A 24238-nucleotide genomic window follows, 5' to 3' on the forward strand; every position below is an offset into this window, starting at 1 on the left:
GATATGTTGTCTTTTTAGGGTTGATGTTGTCTTTTTAGGGTTTATGTTGTCTTTTTAGGGTTTATGTTGTCTTTTTGATGGTAAATGTTGTATTTTAAGGGTTTATGTTGTCTTTTTAGGGTGTATGTTGTCTTTTTCGGGTTTATGTTGTCTTTTTGATGGTTCATGTTGTCTTTTTAGGGTTGATGTTGTCTTTTTGATGGGATATGTTGTCTTTTTAGGGTTTATGTTGTCTTTTTAGGGTTTATGTTGTCTTTTTGATGGTTTATGTTGTCTTCGTGATGGTCGGTATCTCTTTCTTAGGATCATGTCGTCTATCGTCTATGTTATAGTTGTGAATTCTTTATTAGAGCTCTTGTTGGCTCTGCAAGAGTTCTTGATGCATTTTCCTCAATTTCCGTTGTCCTCATTTATGCTTAGTATTTTACTGTTACCAACTAACCAGGTACTTTTACCTTACGAAGTTTAGTGGTTACGACATTAGAAACAGTTAAGTACTGGAGCAGATATCAAAATGCATCAAATCATGGCAGATTGAGCGTATCGACCTTGTATAACCCAGACCTTATATTTGAGTGAATAACAGGCAAAAACAAATGCTGCATCTTATCAAGAACTATAACCTCACACAGTTTGGTAAGGTGAGGTGAAAGAAACTTACTGAACAGCTCATGCTTCGACTAGACTTATGGAGGCACGATGGTCTAGTGGTAGGACGCCGGGCTCGTGACTGAAGGGTTGCGGGATCGAGTCACGCCATAGCACTGTGTTGTATCTTTGAGCAAGATACTTTACTCCGCTTGTTCCATTCTACTCAGCTGTTAATGAGTACGTGGTTGGGCAGTGCTAGAATTGTAGAATGCCAGCTGTGATCGCCAAAATGGCAGCACCGGCTGTATGCTCTTCAAGGAGTTGAGAACGATATTGGCTGGTTGCAAAGGCCCTATAACCACGGATAATAATTTGTGAACCGCCTTGAGACGACCTACGAACAAGGTTGTGATAAAGCGGTATATAAGAACCTCGAATTATTATTATTATTATTATTACTCAACGATTAAATTATTTTTTCTTAATTTAAATACGTTTGATTAAATTATATATTGCTCATGGCGAGTTTGAGAGAACATTGTATCGTGCATTGTGTTTATGTGTAGTTATTCCCCTTGTTCTTTTGTTTTATTCATTTTGTTCATTTCGTTTCAAAATAAATTGCACTATTGATTGTATTATCTGTTTAGGTTTGCCTCGGCTTACATTCATTTTACCATAAGATCTAAATTTCTGAAATGAAATAAACTATGCAAATGTAATCCTTTTTCAAAATATTTACGCCTCTAAAATTAAGTTAAGTGTAGACGCGGGGTAAGAAGACACGGAGCAAAAACAGAGAGACGAATAAACAGACAGATAGGATGATGCCCCGAACCCAATAACTTAAACTAATTTTTTCATGGAATAGTATACAACAAAGCGAAAACTGATTATTTCTTATTGAATTATATTACAATCAGATTCAGATTCAAAATTCACTTATCAAATATCTACATATTTCTGCAAGGCGGAGGCGATTACAATTTGAGTAACCGTGTCGAATATAAATGTCTGATCTCAACGAAAATGTTGAAAGAAATTGTTATTAACCATGATACATGTCTATTCATAAATGGTAGATATATGACCAAAAAAAAAAAAACCACGAAGTTATGTATAAATGATATCAGGTCCTTGTGGGGTCATTGTCGATGATACTTTAAATATGACACAAGTTGTTAAACATATATTTTTAAAAGAATTCTGAAATTGATATTCTAGGATGAAAGAAACGTTCCACAATTTGAACAAAGAACCGGGACCGGGTCAATATTGTAGGAAGATGTCTTTAGAAGATAGATAATGATAGCATGCATTTATTTACACTTTTTACACTATCAAATATGATCATAGTAACCTTTGTAAATCTGTATGGAATTTCATTCTTTTGACCTTAAGCACTGCGGATGAGGCCTAAATTGAGGCAATGGCCATATGATAAAGTAACAAATCTACACAACTAATTTTTATTTTTAATTTGTGTTTTGTTTTCTTCATATGTTTTTATTATTTACCATACATTGTGATTCACTCTGCTAGTGGATTATCAGTCCCCGAGTTTGACCTTAACCTTGTAACTGGTATATTATGATAGGTTTACAAGAACTACTGGTCAAAACATAAATTATCTGTTGCATCAATAGCTGCTCATTTGTAACGTTATAAAGTGTCTTATCAGCACCTTTTCCCTTACCTTATAGTTCTGCTTATGTTTCTGAACCGTCTTGATAAGGATTTCGTTCTGAACTAGAGTACCACTGATTTGACGAAGATGACGAAATGGTTATGTGGTGCGGTAAAATGTTATCTCTGTTTGGCTTTCTGCATCAACAGAGCTTAATTTTGAAATGGATGTGTTCTTCGTAGTTCTATTGATTATTCCTTTACTTGGTTTTGGTTTGTTTGTGTTTATTGTCCTATTAACTGCTATGGTCAGTTAAGGACGGGCTTAGTTTGGGTGGTGGAGGAAAGCCGAAGCATCCGGAGAAAACCATGGACCCGTGGAAAGTACCAGGCGACTGCTCCACGTAGGCCTCGAAGCTGCGACCTAGTGTTGGAAACTAGCGAATGTAGACGGTCAGACATCTTGACCACTCGGCTAGCTATTCTTTATATGTTATACATTTTGAGATTTGTGATCAACAATAATATAGGCGTTATTCATGTCACATCACGAAACAATGTATCAATAGTTCCTGTTACAATTAATACAGAACTTTACATACAGAACTATAAACAGAACTCAGTTTATCTTTTATTTCAATGTACAAACAGTCATTCAGAAATGTGGTACACACGGCATCCGTATAGTTCCACCTTTAAGCACGGAAGTCTTATAAATGACTTCGGATGGAAACGTATAAATCTGGCTACGGTTGGTGTTGGTAGGGTGTAGGTAAGCACGGCAGTATTCGCCGAGAATGTCTGAAATGTAATGGGGAAGAGGAAATACTAAGTATCAACCATGTATTGAACAAAGTAAATAACCAACAGATTTCTGTATACTGAGTGTTACACAATGTCATATACCTAAAATCTATCACGAGTAATATCGATCTTATCATTCAAACTGTATCTTTGTCCTTATTCAAACTATTTTCTAATAGTTTAACATATTATTGTAAATATTCAATCTTTTTCTTCAGTAACATTTTAGTCCTTACATGTCAAATCATTCTATTCATCGTCCAATCACTCAATTCCTTGATTCTGTGATCTTTCAGTCTATTTTTCTAAGAGTAGTTCTTTGTATTTTCTCCTAATTAATCATGCTATTGCTCCTATCTGTTTCTCTGATAGTTCATTAGATGTCTCTAATTATGCAGCATATTATCTCTAAACATACAAACATATTTATCTAATCAGAAAGCACATTTCGTTACTAACGTAGCCTTTTTATTTGAACTGGTTTGTCGATGACTCTCAACATTCCACATATTTCTACGATTTAGTCGGCATATTATGTACAGCAACAAATTAACTTACTTCTGTGAAAACTCAGCCTCTTTATCTAAATCAAACAGTTTGTTTGAACCTTTTAATAAAAAAAAAATCTAGTAATTCAACATATCTTTCTTATCTTTCAGCATTGTTTTGCTCTGACCGCGTAGCTTGATTCTCTGTTATCCAGCTAGTTTCTTCGTGCAACTAATTTCTCAAATTATACAGTTATATGTTATAATTTAGTGGATTTATTTTACAATTCAGTCTAATTCAGCCTATGGTTTTGACAATTCAGCCTATGTCCCCATTAACTAGGACGACTATTCCATTCAGTCATGGTATTATGCGGAGACAATTCTTTGTTTTATTCTCATCCCGACGAAAATAAAACGCAAAACATATATCCCGCGAATCCATTGCCCTGCTGACTGAGAGGCAAGGACTATTAGCGGCGTAAATTTAAATCTGGCTAATATGTTCCAAGAGCAAAAACAAGTACTCTTTAAGGTATGCTAGTATATTTCACCGCATGACAAATTATGGCTTATTAATGCACCGCAGTTCTATGTAATGGGACCTGTTACAGAACGCTATTGTTACAACACGTGACCCGTCACAGTACGTAGTTGTTACAACACGTGACCACTTAATATACGTAGTTGTTACAACACGTGACCACTTAATGTACGTAGTTGTTATAACACGTGACCACTTAATGTACGTAGTTGTTATAACACATAACTCGTAACTGTGTGAAGTTATAATAACAAGTGATCCTTTACTGCACTGTATATTATATCTTTATACGTAGATGTTACAACCTGTTACTGTACGTACATGTTCGTTCCCGTTCGTGTCGTTGACTTTGTGAAAGGTGTTGCCATCAGTGCTATAAGACAGTGTGTAGGAAGAGGTGTATTGAGTTCTGTAATAGCCCTGTGTCGTTACTTTGTAGATCGTGGTCATGTTACCTAACAACGTAACATTAAAAGCATATTTATTACAATATTACATGGGGAATAAAATACAATTTATTTAATTTTTACTGTAAAAAAAAGTCCTATTGCAATTCGAAAGATGCAGGTTGACGGAGACAATGGGGATGTTTATGGTCGCCATCATGATATCATTTAGAATATTTACATTTAGCCTGTATTGCACTATATAAACCTTACAATCAGCTGTGATATGTGAGATCATAATTCTTCAAAGATTACCGATTACCATGACGTCATGATCGAAACGTTGGAGATGGCTGACTACTACGTGCTTGCTGTTGGCTGTTGGCTGTTCAAAATTATTGAAAATCTCGACTTGTCTGCAGTTACAGATGATAGGGCTATAACAAAATGCAGTTCAGGACTTATATTTTGCAATGAGTTTGACAATGACTTGATATCCTTTCAGGTAGATTTTCAATAAATAAACATTTCTGTCAGCCATCTCCAACGTTTTGATAAGGATAGCTTAATGTGCGTGTCCAATCAGCCCCGAGTGAAAGACTATGTGTGATGAACACAGGGACATTTTTTTGTCGGAAACTCGGTGGTGGATTTTATACTGACCTCCCAGCTGCATAGCTATATTATGTTTAATAAAAAAAACATGTATAATAATGATTTAACGTTTGGAAAAAAATACCACGCCTTATTTGGATTTTAGAAAAACAAAACCATTACTGTGGTTTACTTATTCTTTTATTTATATATTTTAGTTAATTATATTTCTGTACCTTTTACCATGATATATTCATATATTACTATGATAATTCACTATAGCATTGTAGGCACTCCTACACCTAAATGCATGACTTGTTGCTACATATCCACGAAAACAGAACTTTGATTTAGTATAGGAGGTTGGGCTGACTTTTCTGAAAGAACCTAATGAATGGAAGTAGGGTGTGTATGGGGGGTAAGGGGGTGGGTAATTGTGGGGAAGCTTTTGAGAAAATTTTCAATGTTGCGTTTCAATACTACTTGATTATATGTTCAATGCTGTCTGATAATGTTCCTAAAGATATTACTACGGGTAAATTATTTTTTGGCATTAATGACCATGGGTAGTTTAAAAATAGGCTGCTTTAATTGCCGGGGACTGGCATCAAATACTATAAAAAGATGCGACATGTTTGACAAGTGTCGAATCAACTACGATATCTCTGTCCTTATTGACACGCATTCCACAGATAAAGTTGAACAAAAGTGGTTAAATGAATGGGGATATACTGCAAAACTCTGTTCCTTTTCTAGTAGTAGTAGAGGAATAGCTATCCTCTTCAAAAACACTTTTCAATTTGACATAGTGAAAGACATTAAAGACACTATTGGTAATTTTCTAATACTTGAGATTAAATTATTTGATCGAAATACAATTTTGGCTGCAATATATGGCCCAAACGAAGATAGTCCTTCTTTGCGAATATCCAACGAAAACTTGAAACACTAGATAATAACTCTATCATTATATGTTGAGATCAGAATGTTCCACAGAACTATAACTAAGACACGGTTAATTACAAAAATAAAAATAATACAAAGAGTAAAGCTAAAATTCTGGATATGATGTCAACATTAGATATTTTAGATATATGGAGAGAGTCTAACCCAGATACAAAAAGATATACATGGCGGGCTCCACATATAAAACAGGCACGTCTAGATTATTTTCTGATATCTTCTGATTTAGTATCGTGTGTTTCAAAAAGAGACATTGGGGTAAGTTATAGATCTGATCACACTCCAGTTTCTGTTTCTTTTAAATTTATTGAACAGCAGAGAGGAAAAGGTACCTGGAAAATTAACAATAATACTTTACTGCGCGATGCTAATTATGTACAAAAGGTAAAACAGTGTATTGTGGAAACATTGAATCAATATAGATTACCTGATGAACAAAATAACACTATATATTCAATTGACGACCAACTTTTATGGAAAACTATTAAACTAATGATAAGGGGTATAACTATAAAATTGTGTTCATATCTTAAGAAAATGAGAAACTGTACTGAAGAAAAATTAGAAGAGAAGCTTAGTAAGTTATATTCGGATGAAACACAAAACCACATTAGTGCAGACATAGAAAGAGCAGAACTAGAACTTAAGAATATAAGGGAAGAAAAGATTAAAGGGATGATTTTAAGGTCAACGGCAAAACGGAAGGTAGAGGGGGGGAAAAGCACAAAATACTTCTGTAACCTAGAAAAACATCATTATACCGAAAAGCTCATACCTAGATTATTGACGGATGAAAATAAAGTGATTACGGATATTAAAGAAATAATAACAGAACAAACTAAATTTTATGAGGAACTATACATCAGTAGAGAAGCAAGCATTGATGACGCACATTCTGATTTTTTTTCAATGAAGAAAACCCATACAACAAAAGAATAACAACAGAACAATCTAATAAGATGGAAGTCTTGTTAAGTAGATTGGAATGTTTAAATTCTTTAAAAAATATGGGAAACTTTAAATCACCTGGTCTAGACGGTTTCACAGTTGAGCTTTATAAATTTTTCATCAATGATTTACATGAACCTCTTATAAATTCTCTTAACAAAGCATTAGAAGTCGGACAACTATCTATTTCTCAGAGACAAGGCGTAATTAATTGTATCCCAAAAGACGGAAAGTCAAAACTATTTTTGAAAAATTGGCGACCAATATCTCTTTTAAATGTGGACTATAAAATTGCAGCAGCAATTATTGCAAATAGAATAAAACCAGTTTTACAAGATTTAATCAGCGACACTCAAAAAGGGTTCATTAAAGGTAGATAAATAGGTGAATGTACACGTCTTATTCTTGATCTTATTGAAAAGACTTATGAAAAAGATATTCCAGGGCTACTTATTCTATTAGATTTCGAAAAAGCATTTGACTCTCTAGAATGGCATTTTATACAAAAAGCTCTAACGTTTCAAGGATTTGGACCTATTATTAGACAGTGGATACAAACTTTTTACAAAAATATTACAAGTTGTATTTATAATAACGGTCACGGATCAAGATTGTTTGACATTAAAAGAGGAGTTCGACAAGGGGACCCTCTTTCCCCATATTTGTTAATTTTGTCTGAGGAATTACTAAGTAGTTCCTTAAAATTTAACCCTGATATTAAAGGGCTTAATATTGACCACCTGAATACCTACTAAGTCAATATGCAGATGATTCATCACTCTGTCTTGATGATTATGAACAATCTCTAAAGGAAACATATAAACTTAAGATTATTTTGCTGATGGCTCTAGATTGAAATTAAATTTAGGAAAAACCCATGTAGTTTGGCTAGGGGCAAAGCGGGGTTGTGGGGTGGAATATTTGCAAGAAAAGAATATTTTTTGGAATCACAGAGGAAAGTTAAAGCTCCTTGGGATCACATATGATCTGAACCAGGAGGATGTAACATTACAAAACTTTGAAGAAAACTTTGAATCTGTTAAAAAACTATTAAATGACTGGTCTTTTAGAAATCTTAGTTACATAAGGAATGTCACGGTGATCAAGACACTAGCACTCCCAATATTCACACATATTTTTACAGTACTTCCAGACCCTTCTGATGTGTTCATTAACAACCTCCAAAAACTATTTTTATTTTTTTTATGGTCAGGGAAAATTGACAAGATTAAAAGGACTGTAATAATAAACTCATACGAGAATGGAGGCCTTAGACTCACTCATGTAAAATCATACTGCCAAGCACTAAAAATGACATGGATGAAAAAAATACTAGACCCAAACAACAATTCTCCTTGGAAAAATTTAATTTCTGATGAAAAAAATAATGGCGGGGGCCGTTCTGCAATATCATACTATAAGCTAATTGAAAATTAATGTATCCTGTCATATCCCCGTGCAAAAGCCGACCAAGTAGTAGCGAAGTGGGCCGTTATCAGCACAGCATTGAACATTGATTAATTGAATTTAAATTCATATTTTGCTCATTCTTAATATCGATGTTAATCATATCTAGAATTATTTACTACATAAAAATAAGAGCGCAAGCAGTTGTTAGTGTACAAGAAAAAGAAACAAAATATGCGAGACAATATGAAATACAATGTAATAATTGTCATGTACTCCACTGTATACTAACATGTGAACAATCAAAAATAAAATATGATAAAAAAAAGTAACGTGCGTTTTTGTTACTTTGTTCAGGATTACATGACTTTAACTCAAAATGCAGTTAATGCTGAAATATGCTGTCTCCTTGTGTGAAATTAATACCGACATGTTCATTATTTATGGAATGTATCGCGCAATTAATAAATCAGAGTTCAGTAACCTCATTAAATATTCATAGACATATTGCAGCTAAACTAATTTTAGGCAACCAAAAATACATCTGCGGATAATATTTCATTTAAATCTGATGATGATTTTTCGAAACGTCTTCGGAACGGAGACAATTTTTGTATTGACATCAAGACGGGGCCAAATATAAATCCCACATATAATAGAAGCAGGAGTTAAAAAAACATATTTGAAATTCCTCCTAATTTTTTCCTAAAAATGTACTTCAAAAAACCTGAACTACTAAGAAATAACGTTACTTTAAAACATTTGTATAACCATGCATAATACCTACGTTTACCAGATGATATTAAGAAACCATTAGAAACATCCAATTTAGTGCACCTTGACACAGATGTTCTAATTTATAACATGGCATTAGCCAAGTTGGAGGACAAACAGGAAGAAGTTTCAAAAGTACAAGATAAACGCTAAATATGTATCGAAATGCAGAAGAATAAGTTGATGCTAATACCTTAAAATATAGAAGCGTTGATAAGTACAAGTTACAGATAACCGAAAACTGTCCAGAAAGAATGAGACCAAATCGAGGCCCCGTGAACATGTAGGTAATTGGATACTTGTGACATCCAAACTATGTTTTAAGTACTAGGCAATAGGTAAATATACCACTAGGTTTAAGGTTCCGACAATGACATATGGTCCCCAGGCAGAGACAACGAAGAAGTGGTGGGAATAAAACATGAGATAAATATTAAAATGTAGTACATTGGATATGCATAGAGGTAGATGTGTTCAAAAAAACAATACTCAGAATACATATTTACAGGGGAAGTTAAAACATGAAAAAACAAGAAAATCGAAAATATGTTAATAAAAGAAACAACAGTCATACTGCACCTACCTAGATCTACCTGCAGCCATGAATTGGTACTCGTACCACACCAACCGTAGCCGCTAGCCCCGTATCGACCATTGGAGGCTAGATATGTACTGGAGGTAAGGTAGGCAGTCATCTGGGCGTCGGGTATCACACTACGGCTTTGTATGCTGACAGCGTTGTTCAAACAAACTAGAGCAAAAACACATCCTCATAAGAAAGTTTTACCTAGCATGTTCACAACAGTGAATTTCATATTACCTATATACATTAATTGATATCCATGTAGCTGTTTGGCCTGCAAAGATTAATTAGACAAAATAAAGTCCAATAGTTCATATCAATAACACATTGAAAATATTTTAATACTGAATAATTTGTCTTTTTTATTTAAATTTGTAAATAAGTGAGATTACATCTCAAAGTGTGGAAACATATTCTGAAAGTTACATCACCGACACCTAGTTACATGATCTATGGAGACCTAAGTTATATCACCGACACCTAGTTACATGATCTATGGAGACCTAAGTTACATCACCGACACCTAGTTACATGATCTATGGAGACCTAAGTTACATCACCGACGACTAGTTACATGATCTATAGAGACCTAAGTAACATCACCGACACCTAGTTACATGATCTATGGAGACCTAAGTTACATCACCGACACCTAGTTACATGATCTATGGAGACCTAAGTTACATCACCGACACCTAGTTACATGATATATGGAGACCTAAGTACCCAATAAGTATAACCGTAAAAGTTAGAACGATTCTTTTTTTTTTACTAAATTATCGACTAATAAGCCAAACAAAATTAAGTACCAAATTCAGTGTTAAATAGTAAAGAATTATTTTGAATTATTTTTTGTGCTATTTCGCTTATGTATTAATGGGTGTATGATTACTGTAATAATTACTTTATCTACACTGTAAATTTCAAGTTATGGAATTTTAATTGCCACCATTATTGACACCAGGTTAAAATGTACCAATGTCAATACACAAAGACAAATTATGATACATACACTATGTCGACACATACATTGTAGAGGTTACTATATTACGCATCAACACAACATAAAATACAAAGGCAAAATATACCAATGTCACCGGACTAACACAAATATACAAGTGTCAACAAATACAAACATACCGCATCGTCAGCTCAAAACCACAAAATATACCGCACAATGTCAAAATCTGAATGCAAAGGCGATACAAAATTTGAACTAGAGTAGACACACAAAAAAGGATAAAACATGACATCTACACTAACACCACAAATGATGAGCCCCTGATAGGTAAACGTGAAGCTTTAAAGTAATACTAGTATTGTCTGTATTTTATAAGTAAATTTATAACAGTTTTCAATATATGTATATATATCAATGTTTCAAGAAAAGAAAAAAGGAACAGTTCACTCGGCCATATTAATCTTACAACCCTGTGTATACCATGTTCACACTTCTGACCGCCGTAGTCAGTCGTACAGTTACAGGTGAACCCTCCCGTCGTGTCTGTACACTCTCCGTTATGTAGACAAGGGCTAGTGGAGCAGTGGTCAAATTCTGTAATATAGGTATCAGGGTTCTTAAAGTTAAAACAAACATCTACACAGTGGAGCAGTGGTCAAACTCTGTAATATAGGTATAAGGGTTCTTAAAGTTAAAACAAACCTCTACATAGTGGAACAGTTGTCAAACTCTATAATATAGGTATCAGGGTTCTTTAAGTTAAAACAAACCTGTTCATACTGGAGCAGTGGTCAAACTCTATAATATATGTATCAGGGTTCTTAAAGTTAAAACAACCATCTACATAGTGGAGCAGTGGCCAAACTCTATAATATAGGTATCAGGGTTCTTAAAGGTAAAACAAACCTCTACATAGTGGAGCAGTGGAGCAGTGGTCAAACTCGATAATATAGGAATCAGGGTTCTTAAAGTAAAAACAAACCTCTTCATACTTGAGCAGTGGTCAAACTCCATAATATAGGTATCAGGGTTCTTAAAGTTAAAACAAGCCTCTTCATAGTGGAGCAGTGGTCAAACTCTATCATATAGGTATCAGGGTTCTTAAAGTTAAAACAAACTCTATATAGTGGAGCAGTGGTCAAACTCTATAATATATGTATCAGGGTTCTTAAAGTTAAAACAACCATCTACATAGTGGAGCAGTGGCCAAACTCTATAATATAGGTATCAGGGTTCTTAATGTTAAAACAAGCATCTACATAGTGGAGCAGTGGTGAAACTCTGTAATATAGGTATCAGGGTTCTTAAAGTTAAAACAACCATCTACATAGTGGAGCAGTGGCCAAACTCTATAATATAGGTATCAGGGTTCTTAAAGTTAAAACAAGCATCTACATAGGGGAGCAGTGGTCAAACTCTGTAATATAGGTATAAGGGTTCTTAAAGTTAAAACAAACCTCTACATAGTGGAGCAGTAGTGGAGCAGTGGTCAAACTCGATAATATAGGGATCAGGGTTCTTAAAGTAAAAACAAACCTCTTCATACTGGAGCAGTGGTCAAACTCTATAATATAGGTATCAGGGTTCTTTAAGTTAAAACAAACCTGTTCATACTGGAGCAGTGGTCAAACTCTATAATATAGTTATCAGGGTTCTTAAAGTTAAAACAAGCATCTACATAGTGGAGCAGTGGTCAAACTCGATAATATAGGTATCAGGGTTCTTAAAGTAAAAACAAACCTCTTCATACTGGAGCAGTGGTCAAACTCTATAATATAGGTATCAGGGTTCTTAAAGTTAAAACAAGCATCTACATAGTGGAGCAGTGGTCAAAGTTTATAATATAGGTTTCAGGGTTCTTAAAGTTAAAACAAACATTTACATAGTGGAGCAGTGGCCAAACGCTATGATATAGGTATCAGGGTTCTTAAAGTTAAAACAAGCATCTACATAGTGGAGCAGTGGTCAAACTCTATAATATAGGTATCAGGGTTCTTAAAGTTAAAACAAACCTCTACATAGTGGAGCAGTGGTCAAACTCTATAATATAGGTATCAGGGTTCTTAAAGTTAAAACAAACCTCTACATAGTGGAGCAGTGGTCAAACTCTATAATATAGGTATCAGGGTTCTTAAAGTTAAAACAAACCTCTACATAGTGGAGCAGTGGTCAAACTCTATAATATAGGTATCAGGGTTCTTAAAGTTAAAACAAACCTCTACATAGTGGAGCAGTGGTCAAACTCTATAATATAGGTATCAGGGTTCTTAAAGTTAAAACAAACCTCTACATAGTGGAGCAGTGGTCAAACTCTATAATATAGGTATCAGGGTTCTTAAAGTTAAAACAAACCTCTACATAGTGGAGCAGTGGTCAAACTCTATAATATAGGTATCAGGGTTCTTAAAGTTAAAACAAACCTCTACATAGTGGAGCAGTGGTCAAACTCTATAATATAGGTATCAGGGTTCTTAAAGTTAAAACAAACCTCTACATAGTGGAGCAGTGGTCAAACTCTATAATATAGGTATCAGGGTTCTTAAAGTTAAAACAAACCTCTACATAGTGGAGCAGTGGTCAAACTCTATAATATAGGTATCAGGGTTCTTAAAGTTAAAACAAACCTCTACATAGTGGAGCAGTGGTCAAACTCTATAATATAGGTATCAGGGTTCTTAAAGTTAAAACAAACCTCTACATAGTGGAGCAGTGGTCAAACTCTATAATATAGGTATCAGGGTTCTTAAAGTTAAAACAAACCTCTACATAGTGGAGCAGTGGTCAAACTCTATAATATAGGTATCAGGGTTCTTAAAGTTAAAACAAACCTCTACATAGTGGAGCAGTGGTCAAACTCTATAATATAGGTATCAGGGTTCTTAAAGTTAAAACAAACCTCTACATAGTGGAGCAGTGGTCAAACTCTATAATATAGGTATCAGGGTTCTTAAAGTTAAAACAAACCTCTACATAGTGGAGCAGTGGTCAAACTCTATAATATAGGTATCAGGGTTCTTAAAGTTAAAACAAACCTCTACATAGTGGAGCAGTGGTCAAACTCTATAATATAGGTATCAGGGTTCTTAAAGTTAAAACAAACCTCTACATAGTGGAGCAGTGGTCAAACTCTATAATATAGGTATCAGGGTTCTTAAAGTTAAAACAAACCTCTACATAGTGGAGCAGTGGTCAAACTCTATAATATAGGTATCAGGGTTCTTAAAGTTAAAACAAACCTCTACATAGTGGAGCAGTGGTCAAACTCTATAATATAGGTATCAGGGTTCTTAAAGTTAAAACAAACCTCTACATAGTGGAGCAGTGGTCAAACTCTATAATATAGGTATCAGGGTTCTTAAAGTTAAAACAAACCTCTACATAGTGGAGCAGTGGTCAAACTCTATAATATAGGTATCAGGGTTCTTAAAGTTAAAACAAACCTCTACATAGTGGAGCAGTGGTCAAACTCTATAATATAGGTATCAGGGTTCTTAAAGTTAAAACAAACCTCTACATAGTGGAGCAGTGGTCAAACTCTATAATATAGGTATCAGGGTTCTTAAAGTTAAAACAAACCTCTACATAGTGGAGCAGTGGTCAAACTCTGTAATATAGGTATCAGGGTTCTTAAAGTTAAAACAAACCTCTTCATACTGGAGCAGTGGTCAAACTCCATAATATAGGTATCAGGGTTCTTAAAGTTAAAACAAGCATCTACATAGTGGAGCAGTGGTCAAACTCCATAATATAGGTATCAGGGTTCTTAAAGTTAAAACAAACCTCTACATAGTGGAGCAGTGGTCAAACTCTATAATATAGGTATCAGGGTTCTTAAAGTTAAAACAAACCTCTACATAGTGGAGCAGTGGTCAAACTCTATAATATAGGTATCAGGGTTCTTAAAGTTAAAACAAACCTCTACATAGTGGAGCAGTGGTCAAACTCTATAATATAGGTATCAGGGTTCTTAAAGTTAAAACAAACCTCTACATAGTGGAGCAGTGGTCAAACTCTATAATATAGGTATCAGGGTTCTTAAAGTTAAAACAAACCTCTACATAGTGGAGCAGTGGTCAAACTCTATAATATAGGTATCAGGGTTCTTAAAGTTAAAACAAACCTCTACATAGTGGAGCAGTGGTCAAACTCTATAATATAGGTATCAGGGTTCTTAAAGTTAAAACAAACCTCTACATAGTGGAGCAGTGGTCAAACTCTATAATATAGGTATCAGGGTTCTTAAAGTTAAAACAAACCTCTACATAGTGGAGCAGTGGTCAAACTCTATAATATAGGTATCAGGGTTCTTAAAGTTAAAACAAACCTCTACATAGTGGAGCAGTGGTCAAACTCTATAATATAGGTATCAGGGTTCTTAAAGTTAAAACAAACCTCTACATAGTGGAGCAGTGGTCAAACTCTATAATATAGGTATCAGGGTTCTTAAAGTTAAAACAAACCTCTACATAGTGGAGCAGTGGTCAAACTCTATAATATAGGTATCAGGGTTCTTAAAGTTAAAACAAACCTCTACATAGTGGAGCAGTGGTCAAACTCTATAATATAGGTATCAGGGTTCTTAAAGTTAAAACAAACCTCTACATAGTGGAGCAATGGTCAAACTCTATAATATAGGTATCAGGGTTCTTAAAGTTAATACAAACCTCTACATAGTGGAGCAGTGGTCAAACTCTATAATATAGGTATCAGGGTTCTTAAAGTTAAAACAAACCTCTTCATAGTGGAGCAATGGTCAAACTCTATAATATAGGTATCAGGGTTCTTAAAGTTAAAACAAACCTCTACATAGTGGAGCAGTGGTCAAACTCTATAATATAGGTATCAGGGTTATTAAAGTTAAAAAACTCTACATATAAAAATATTCAAACAATTTAATCAAATTTTTTATATTTATTATCATTATTATATCTAAACATTTAAGATATCTTGAGCACATTTGATAAAAGTAAATATGAACGGAAGTAAAACACCATCCATTTCTTCCAGAAGAAATTGCTTGATACAGTGATTTAATAGTAGCACTTAATATGGAATTATCTATAAATCAATATTCCACTTTAAGCGTTTGGTTACCCCCTGTATTGTCTTCTCTCTTGTTGATGATATTTGATTTGAATAATAGGATCCTTTATTTCTTATTTGTTACGACAAACAAACTTGGAGGGTTTTGTTAGTTACTTCTTGCAAATATGAAAGCGTTTTAAATTAATACTAGCAAACATGAGACAATTTCCTACAACACATAAAGTCAGAGGCTTTTTGATATGTGCTTCTCAAGAGTAAGAAGACCTTATCTTAAATATCACGTACAAAAACGAAGGTCATTTTAAACTTACTACTCACAAACACAGACTTATTAAAAAAGTAGCATTTTTACTTAGTGTCTCCATCTTGAAAACTGCATCCGCGTATTTGTTATGGAAATCTAGTGCCCGGATGGTGAATGAGTAACTTCTAGTTACATCCGGAACCACCCCCACCACAAGACCGGTAGTTCCGTTCAGCGTGATACCTGGCGGGAGATTTCCGGCAACAAGCGCAAAAGTCAAGGTTCCGCCCTCGGGGTCCTGTATCCACAAGTAACAGACTAATTTAATGTAAGTATAGAATACCGAAAAAGTACATAATGTTCACATGGCAAACAAGCTAGGAATCATTTCTTATATTAGAAATGCGTTCCGTTATTTTTATGCAATAGTTATTGGATAATAAAGACGTTACATCGACGTCATTTGGACACCAAAGCAAACTTTTAAGCTCCACATACACTCAGCATAAAAAATGTACCCCCTCCCCCTGAGCACTTCAGATTTTGAATGTTTCGGGGCTCGACATACAAATGTAAGACCTTCAACATTTAAAATTTGAATGTCGAGGCGCGATTCGCCGTTGAACAGAACCGGTAGTGTGTTGGTCTGGCTTAATGAAGATTAATCTTACCAGACCTTTTGAAGTGCGTAGCAATTTGAATGTTGTGCATTATCGCAGAAATATTTTGAGGCCGATTGAAATCAGCCGTCTGAATTGCTGGAGCTGGCAAAAGCGTTAACCAACGATCGGTGCACGGTTTACGAGATCAATGCGGCGACGCTACTGCGCTGTTTCCGGTGCAAACGGTAGCCATAAGCGTTACTTAACATGAAGGCACTGCGTTAACTTAACATGAAATTCGACTCTGCGTTAACGTCTATAAATACCAGTGTTCAGAGCCGCATTATTGTTGAATATACGCCCAACAAGTATTATCAATTTATCGCAGCTTTAAGTTGTGATTTAGTTCATGTACATTTAAAATAAAAGTTGTCATGTTGCAACGCTATCGGTGTTATCATAGTCACAAGAATATCAATGGTAGGTAACGTAGCATCTGATATATATACACTTATCATAAATATTGAGAATATGGGTTTAGCGTTGGCCATTGAACATTAATGAACAAATGCCTTACAATATATATTTGATTTGTGCTGTAAAATAACTTTGTATGGTCGTCGGAAGTCAATATAAATGTTCCATAACTACCAACTGCAAAATATAGAAATTGATAAAATCATCAATGGACTGATCTTATGCACTTAGTTATTCTACTGCTTAGGTCGACTGCTATTAAGGCATATCTAAATAGCTACATTTCCTGTACCCAAGAAGAAATAACTTATACATATTTTAATTGAGTAATGTCTTTTTGAGATAATTGTCGTAAAAATGTAATAATATTTTTTTTACCTCTGCTTCTAGTTTTATGTTAACCTTCTCCTCTCCTTTAAAGGTACCGAAGAATCCAACGTGGGCATGCGCAGACCACACAGGAGGGAGGCTTGTAGCAATCTTATACCGGGAAGAAAATACATAAATATATATAATTAGAGAAATATTTCAAATAAAAACACTTGTAATGTTTTAATGCACTTCAAGATTTAATACTGATCCAAATATATGTCTCCCATAGCATTGATAATGTACGGACCAAAATTACTATGGCCATCCAATGAAACAAATTGAGGTCAATTATTGCAGAGAAACATGTGTTGCTTTCTATGTTTCATTCTGGAGAGTGAAGCGGTTTCACGTCCCCGAAGTAACCAGATTATCTGAATGAAGGTCACCGTCCCCGAAGTAAATATATCACTCTATTATATTTCAAGATGTTGTATTGTTTCCAAAGCAAATGGATTAGACAATACGGATAGCCTATACAAGTCTTCTCCAGAAATATTGAATCTATCACACCTGTGTGATGAAAACGTAGATATCTTATATAAAAATCTTATCCCGAGGGTAAAGACTTTTCTGTCCACATCACACAGGAATGATTGATTATTTTCCACAAACTTTCCTAAAGTAAAAATGAGTTGGGATGGTTAAACCAGTGCACCGAGTCATCATCAATGGTGTACTCAACAAGAAGAAACAGATCGTTGTTCCCGAAGTAGCAAAATTTCCTGTAGGGTTCGAAAGAGATTTTTGTCCCCGAATTAAATTATGGTACTTTACCTTTATAAATTGGTGATCATTGAACCTTGATATAACTACATTACCTGCAAACTATGGATGTCATCGTCCTCGAAGTAAAAACCATTAACGGTATGATATTGACATCATCGTCCCCAAAATAACTACATTACATTATGAAATGGAGATCATCGTCCCCGGAATATCTACATTACTTATAGGGAAGGCGGAGATCATCGTCCCCGGAATATCTATATTACTTATAGGGAAGGAGGAGATAATCATCACAGGAGTAACTACATTACTTATAGGGAAGGAGGAGATAATCATCACAGGAGTAACTACATTACTTATAGGGAAGGAGGAGGTCATCGCCCCCGGAATATCTACATTACTTATAGGGGAGGAGGAGATCATCGTCCCCGGAATATTTACATTACTTATAGGGAAGGAGGCGAACATCGTCCCCGGAATATCTACATTGATTATAGGGAAGGAAGAGATCATCGTCCCCGGAGTAACTACATTACTTGTAGGGAAGGAGGAGATCATCGTCCCCGTCCCCAAAATAACTACATTACCTTATGACATGGAGATCATCGTCCCCGGAATATCTACATTGATTATAGGGAAGGAGGAGATCATTGTCCCCGGAGTAACTACATTACTTAGAGGGAAGGAGGAGATCATCATCCCCGGCGTAACTAAATTACTTATAGGGAAGGAAGAGATCATCGTCCCCGGAATATCTATATTACTTATAGGGAAGGAGGAGATAATCATCACAGGAGTAACTACATTACTTATAGGAAAGGAGGAGATCATCGTCCCCGGCGTAACTACATTACTTATAGGGAAGGAGGCGAACATCGTCCCCGGAATATCTACATGACTTATAGGGAAGGAGGAGATCATCATCACCGGAGTAACTACATTACTTATACGGAAGGAGGAGATCATCGTCCCCTGAGTAACTACATTGCTTATAGGGAAGGAGGAGATCATTGTCCCCGGAGTAACTACATTACTTGTAGGGAAGGAGGAGATCATCGTCACCGGAATATCTACATTGATTATAGGGAAGGAAGAGATCATCGTCCCCGGAATATCTACAGGACTTATAGGGAAGGAGGAGATCATCGCCCCCGGGAGATCTACATTACTTAGAGGGAAGGAGGAGATCATCGTCCCCGGCGTAACTACATTACTTATAGGGAAGGAGGAGTTCATCGTCCCCGGAGTATCTACATTTCTTATAGGGAAGGAGGAGATCATCATCCCCGGCGTAACTAAATTACTTATAGGGAAGGAGGAGATCATCGTTCCCGGAATATCTACATTACTTATAGGGAAGGCGGAGATCATCGTCCCCGGAATATCTATATTACTTATAGGGAAGGAGGAGATAATCATCACAGGAGTAACTACATTACTTATAGGGAAGGAGGAGATAATCATCACAGGAGTAACTACATTACTTATAGGGAAGGAGGAGATAATCATCACAGGAGTAACTACATTACTTATAGGAAAGGAGGAGATCATCGTCCCCGGCGTAACTACATTACTTATAGGGAAGGAGGCGAACATCGTCCCCGGAATATCTACATTACTTATAGGGAAGGAGGAGATCATCGTCCCCGGAATATCTACATTACTCATAGGGAAGGAGATCATCGTCCCCGGAGTAACTAAATTACTTAAAGGGAAGGAAGAGATCATCGTCCCCGGAATATCTACATTACTTATAGGGAAGGAGGAGTTCATCGTCCCCGGAGTATCTACATTACTTGTAGGGAAGGAGGAGATCATCGCCCCCGAAATATCTACATTACTTATAGGGAAGGGGGAGATCATCGTCCCCGGAATAGCTACATTACTTATAGGGAAGGGGGAGATCATCGTCCCCGGAATAGTTACATTGATTAAAGGGAAGGAGGAGATCATCGTCCGCGGAGTAACTACATTACTTATAGGGAAGGAGGGGATCATCGTCCCCGGAATATTTACATTGTTTAAAGGGAAGGAGGAGATCATCGCCCCCGAAATATCTACATTACTTATAGGGAAGGGGGAGATCATCGTCCCCGGAATATTTACATTGTTTAAAGGGAAGGAGGAGATCATCGTCCGCGGAGTAACTACATTACTTATAGTGAAGGAGGAGATCATCGTCCCCGGAATAGCTACATTACTTATAGGGAAGGAGGAGATCATCGTCCCCGGAATATTTACATTGATTAAAGGGAAGGAGGAGATCATCGTCCCCGGAGTAACTACATTACTTATAGGGAAGGAGGAGATCATCGTCCCCGGAATATCTACATTACTCGTTAGAAATTTGATGTTTTCATCATCTCATTGGTTAACTATGTATTATCTTCTAAAATGGAGGTCTTCGACCCGGAGTAAGTCAAATGGCATAGTAAAAACATTTTCCCCAAAGTAACGTCATAATGTGTAGGACTTGGAGAGGTTTCTCGTCCCAAAGTAAATATATTCTATCTATATAATATTGGAGATGTCATTTCCCCAAAACTATAACCTAACTACCTTCAGGATATTGAATAAACTAAATCGTTCCCATTGGCATACTACTATTTAGGAAGTGGAGCGGGTAAAACTACATTACCTGGATGATGTGGAGGAGGTCCTCGCCCCCCAAGGACACAGTGCCTCCGTTCTGTCCGGGTAGTAAGTACAAGTCATTGGTGGTACGGCCAGACTGTCGTGTGTAATATATCATATATGTATATCATTTCAATAACGTGATTTCCTAAAAGTGTGTGGTAAAAGTCCAGTATCATAAATCATTAAGTTTTCTAATGTATATTTCAATTACAATATTGTATCTCAAACTTATAAAACTACAAATAGTCTGGTCTCTACTTCAGCTAATAACGTTGTTGTTGCTGTTGGTGGTTTCTTTTAACATGCATGCACACTTAGCGGACTGAAGATAACAGTAGGTTAGGTATCTGGAGTTCATTATTCGAATAACTAAAACGCTGCTAGCAGTGGATTGGGAATTCGAATAAATAAACCGCTGTAATAAGTCCGCTGTTGGCAACGGTTTAATTATTCAAATCAGTAACTCGCAATAATTAACCTGTTGATGGTCAGTGCTAAGTTTTTTTCATTTAATATTAGATTTGGTAAGTCAGATTATTCATTAACGAATCTGCAGCTGACAAGTTTTTAGTTATTCGAATAACTAACTCAAATAACTAAACCGCTGTTAACTTCAGCCCGCTGAAAACGTTCAGGTCTCATTCACTTTCAAAATGACATATCACTAAAGAATAAACTGATCACCACCTAGCTTTACCTGTAGGGACACGTTACCGTCATCCTGGGCTGCAACAACTACGCTGGGGTACCTGATGTCGAACACTCTGAAACGAGATTTGTTTTATAATGATTACTGAACGCTACTTTTTATTTGTTATCGTCAAGGTTATTAGCTACAAGTAACACTTTCTAACAATTCAATGTTAAAGGAAGTTCGTTAACTATACAATGGACTGGTGTCATTGGCGTCTGTCTATCCTACGTGTTAAAGAGACTCAGTTTGTGCCACCGATTAATGACATTCAACACTTTTTCACATGTCAGTCTTCAAGAGCATTGCTTTCCACCGTTTCCTCCATGACTCTACCAGACTCTACCAGACTCTATCGTGTCTACAGACGTCGCAGTAAGTAGATCAAATGTTTCTTTCAAATGTGGTTTTATTCATTCGTTTTCCAGAAAGAACTCGGCGACAGTAATAAAATAATGTAGGAATTGTGATATCATGTTGAATATTCATTGAATAATTGTCAAGAATTTAATGTGATTGTTCAAACAGAATATGAAATTATAGTAGAACAATTCCATGCTCTCTTTTTGTTCCCAGTCATCAATGTTTTAATGCGAGCACAACCCGGCAGTTTGTTTCACCTATCTGCGGTTATGGAGAGAAACTCGCATTTAATATGCCATGTAAGACGGGAATTACGATATGATGTTGCATTGAAAATACCAATCCACAAATCTAAACAATTACTATCACCCTATTCTGTACACGCTGTAAGCATTGCAGTGGTGCCCTATTTTGGCAAAACGGCTATCATTCCAGATAAATAGTTCTACAACAAACCAATCAAACTTTCGAACAATGTGTGTGTGAATTTCGAAACATGCTATCACTATTATCAAGGTTTGTGTAACATCACAAATACTTAAGCATACGCAAAATGTGGGAAATTCTCTCATTATTACACGTCTTTGAACACGACAAAATACAAAAACATAACAAATAACATGTGTGGTTTGCTGCTGTGTTAGTGCAACAACACAAAACCCACCTACCCATCATCCGCTGCAGCCACTGTAACTAGTAGTAGTAAAACCCACCTACCCATCATCCGCTGAAGCCACTGTAACTACAGTAATAAACCCAACCTACCCATCATCCGCTGCTGCCACTGTAACTAATAGTAGTAGAACCAACCTACCCATCATCCGCAGAAGCCACTGAAACTAATAGAACTAGAACTAACCTACCCATCATCCGCTGCAGCCACTGTAATTACAGTAATAAAACCAACCTACCCATCAGCCGCTGCAGCCACTGTAACTAATCGTAGGAAAACCCACCTACCCATCATCCGCTCCAGCCACTGTAACTAATAGTAATAAAACCCACCTACCCATCATCCGCTGCAGCCACTGTAACCACAGTAATAACACCAACCTACCCATCATCCGCTGCAGCCACTGTAACTAATAGTAGTAGAATCAATGTAAACATCCTTCTCAATATCCAAAAGAGAAAAGACCGCTTGAAAAATGTACAATTTCCGGCTCTTTAGAGTTCCCCGAGATACATATGTCTGTCTGTCGTTATCCGTGTGTATTCGATACTGATTACTCCGTTGCATAGCGGTATAAGTATTCTAAGCTCATGTCGGGGACCCGATGATTTATAAAAGATAAAAAGACTATTTTGTCCTCAAAACCAGGCTTATGCGTCATCAGCTTGGTCAGGATTAAATAGACTATTGTTGGCTCACATATATGCAATAAATATGTAACGTCATGGCAGGATATCAACAGAGCATACTAAACACTTACTAATGATCATTGCGGACATGTAGCCTGTTGTTGAGTCATAATATAATTAACAATGTGTAAATAACCGGTTAAGAATGCGTTTTGTTGTCTCGCTCGGTACCTACTGTCGTCTTGGATTATCGACTTAAGTTCCGAGACTTTGTTACTGTGAGCTTACGTCGTTTTTTCTGTTAGTTTATCTTATTTGGTCTGGAAAATGTTATCTTTAAAGCTAACACAGAATATCAGCGACCTCATTTAGAAATGTAATTAGTGTTTCCATATGGAAACATATCAGCGTAAAATATTTTCTGACGACAGATGGCTAGACGCCATTAGCATCAGTGATGCAATATATATAACGTGTGCCAAATACCTTGTACCTACTTGGACAATAAAATATGTTTAAAGTCAAACTAAAATTCTACACCTGAAGTTCGCCATAGCTAACATACCACCGTACTTTAGATACAAAACTTAACCCATTGCTTCCAAGCTTTTCGACTGCAACTAAACGCTACTACTGCTGGAAGGTGAACGTACGACACACAGAAGACATTAGAATAACTCTTCCTTCAACATCTCCTTGCTCTAAATCCCCATACAACTATGGCCCAGCTCGACATGTAGGAACAGGCGATATATACTTTATCCATAATGTAAATCTACGAGAACGTTTATGAGGGGTCCTAGGTAGACTTGGTTGTGAATTTCAAAATACTTGTGGATTGTGTGGAGGACAATGAGCAAAACGAGATCATACTAAATTGGATAATTAGCTGCTTGAATTCCACAATGAAAATAAAACACAAGTATGCGATTCCTTGACCCCGACGTCATCACCACACTCAACGACCTGCATGATAAGAGTGTGTACACTTTAGGCGTCTACAGAGACAACGCATCTGATAACCTAATATTGATCTGCACACACTATAACATGACCTGCTTGTAGAAAGAACTAGTCCTACTCTACAACATTCGAATGAGAAATACCGG

At 36.1% G+C, this 24238-nt stretch overlaps 1 protein-coding gene across 1 annotated transcript; it reads right to left on the reverse strand.

The window, feature by feature from the left end:
- Nucleotides 1-2841: 2841 nt before the first annotated feature.
- On the reverse strand, nucleotides 2842-22548 carry LOC110454291 (EGF-like repeat and discoidin I-like domain-containing protein 3). Its single transcript, XM_021503728.1, has 9 exons — nucleotides 22496-22548; nucleotides 21471-21537; nucleotides 20775-20867; nucleotides 17417-17518; nucleotides 16068-16257; nucleotides 11150-11263; nucleotides 9709-9876; nucleotides 4375-4508; nucleotides 2842-3018 (listed from the first exon to the last, which is right to left on the reverse strand). Exons 1-9 carry the CDS (start codon nucleotides 22546-22548, stop codon nucleotides 2869-2871), a joined length of 1071 nt encoding a protein of 356 aa, XP_021359403.1. The 3' UTR covers nucleotides 2842-2868.
- Between the last annotated feature and the right edge of the window lie 1690 nt (nucleotides 22549-24238).

The sequence above is a fragment of the Mizuhopecten yessoensis genome, unplaced genomic scaffold (assembly GCF_002113885.1).
Source record: "Mizuhopecten yessoensis strain PY_sf001 unplaced genomic scaffold, ASM211388v2 scaffold7763, whole genome shotgun sequence".
Classification (NCBI taxonomy): domain Eukaryota; kingdom Metazoa; phylum Mollusca; class Bivalvia; order Pectinida; family Pectinidae; genus Mizuhopecten; species Mizuhopecten yessoensis.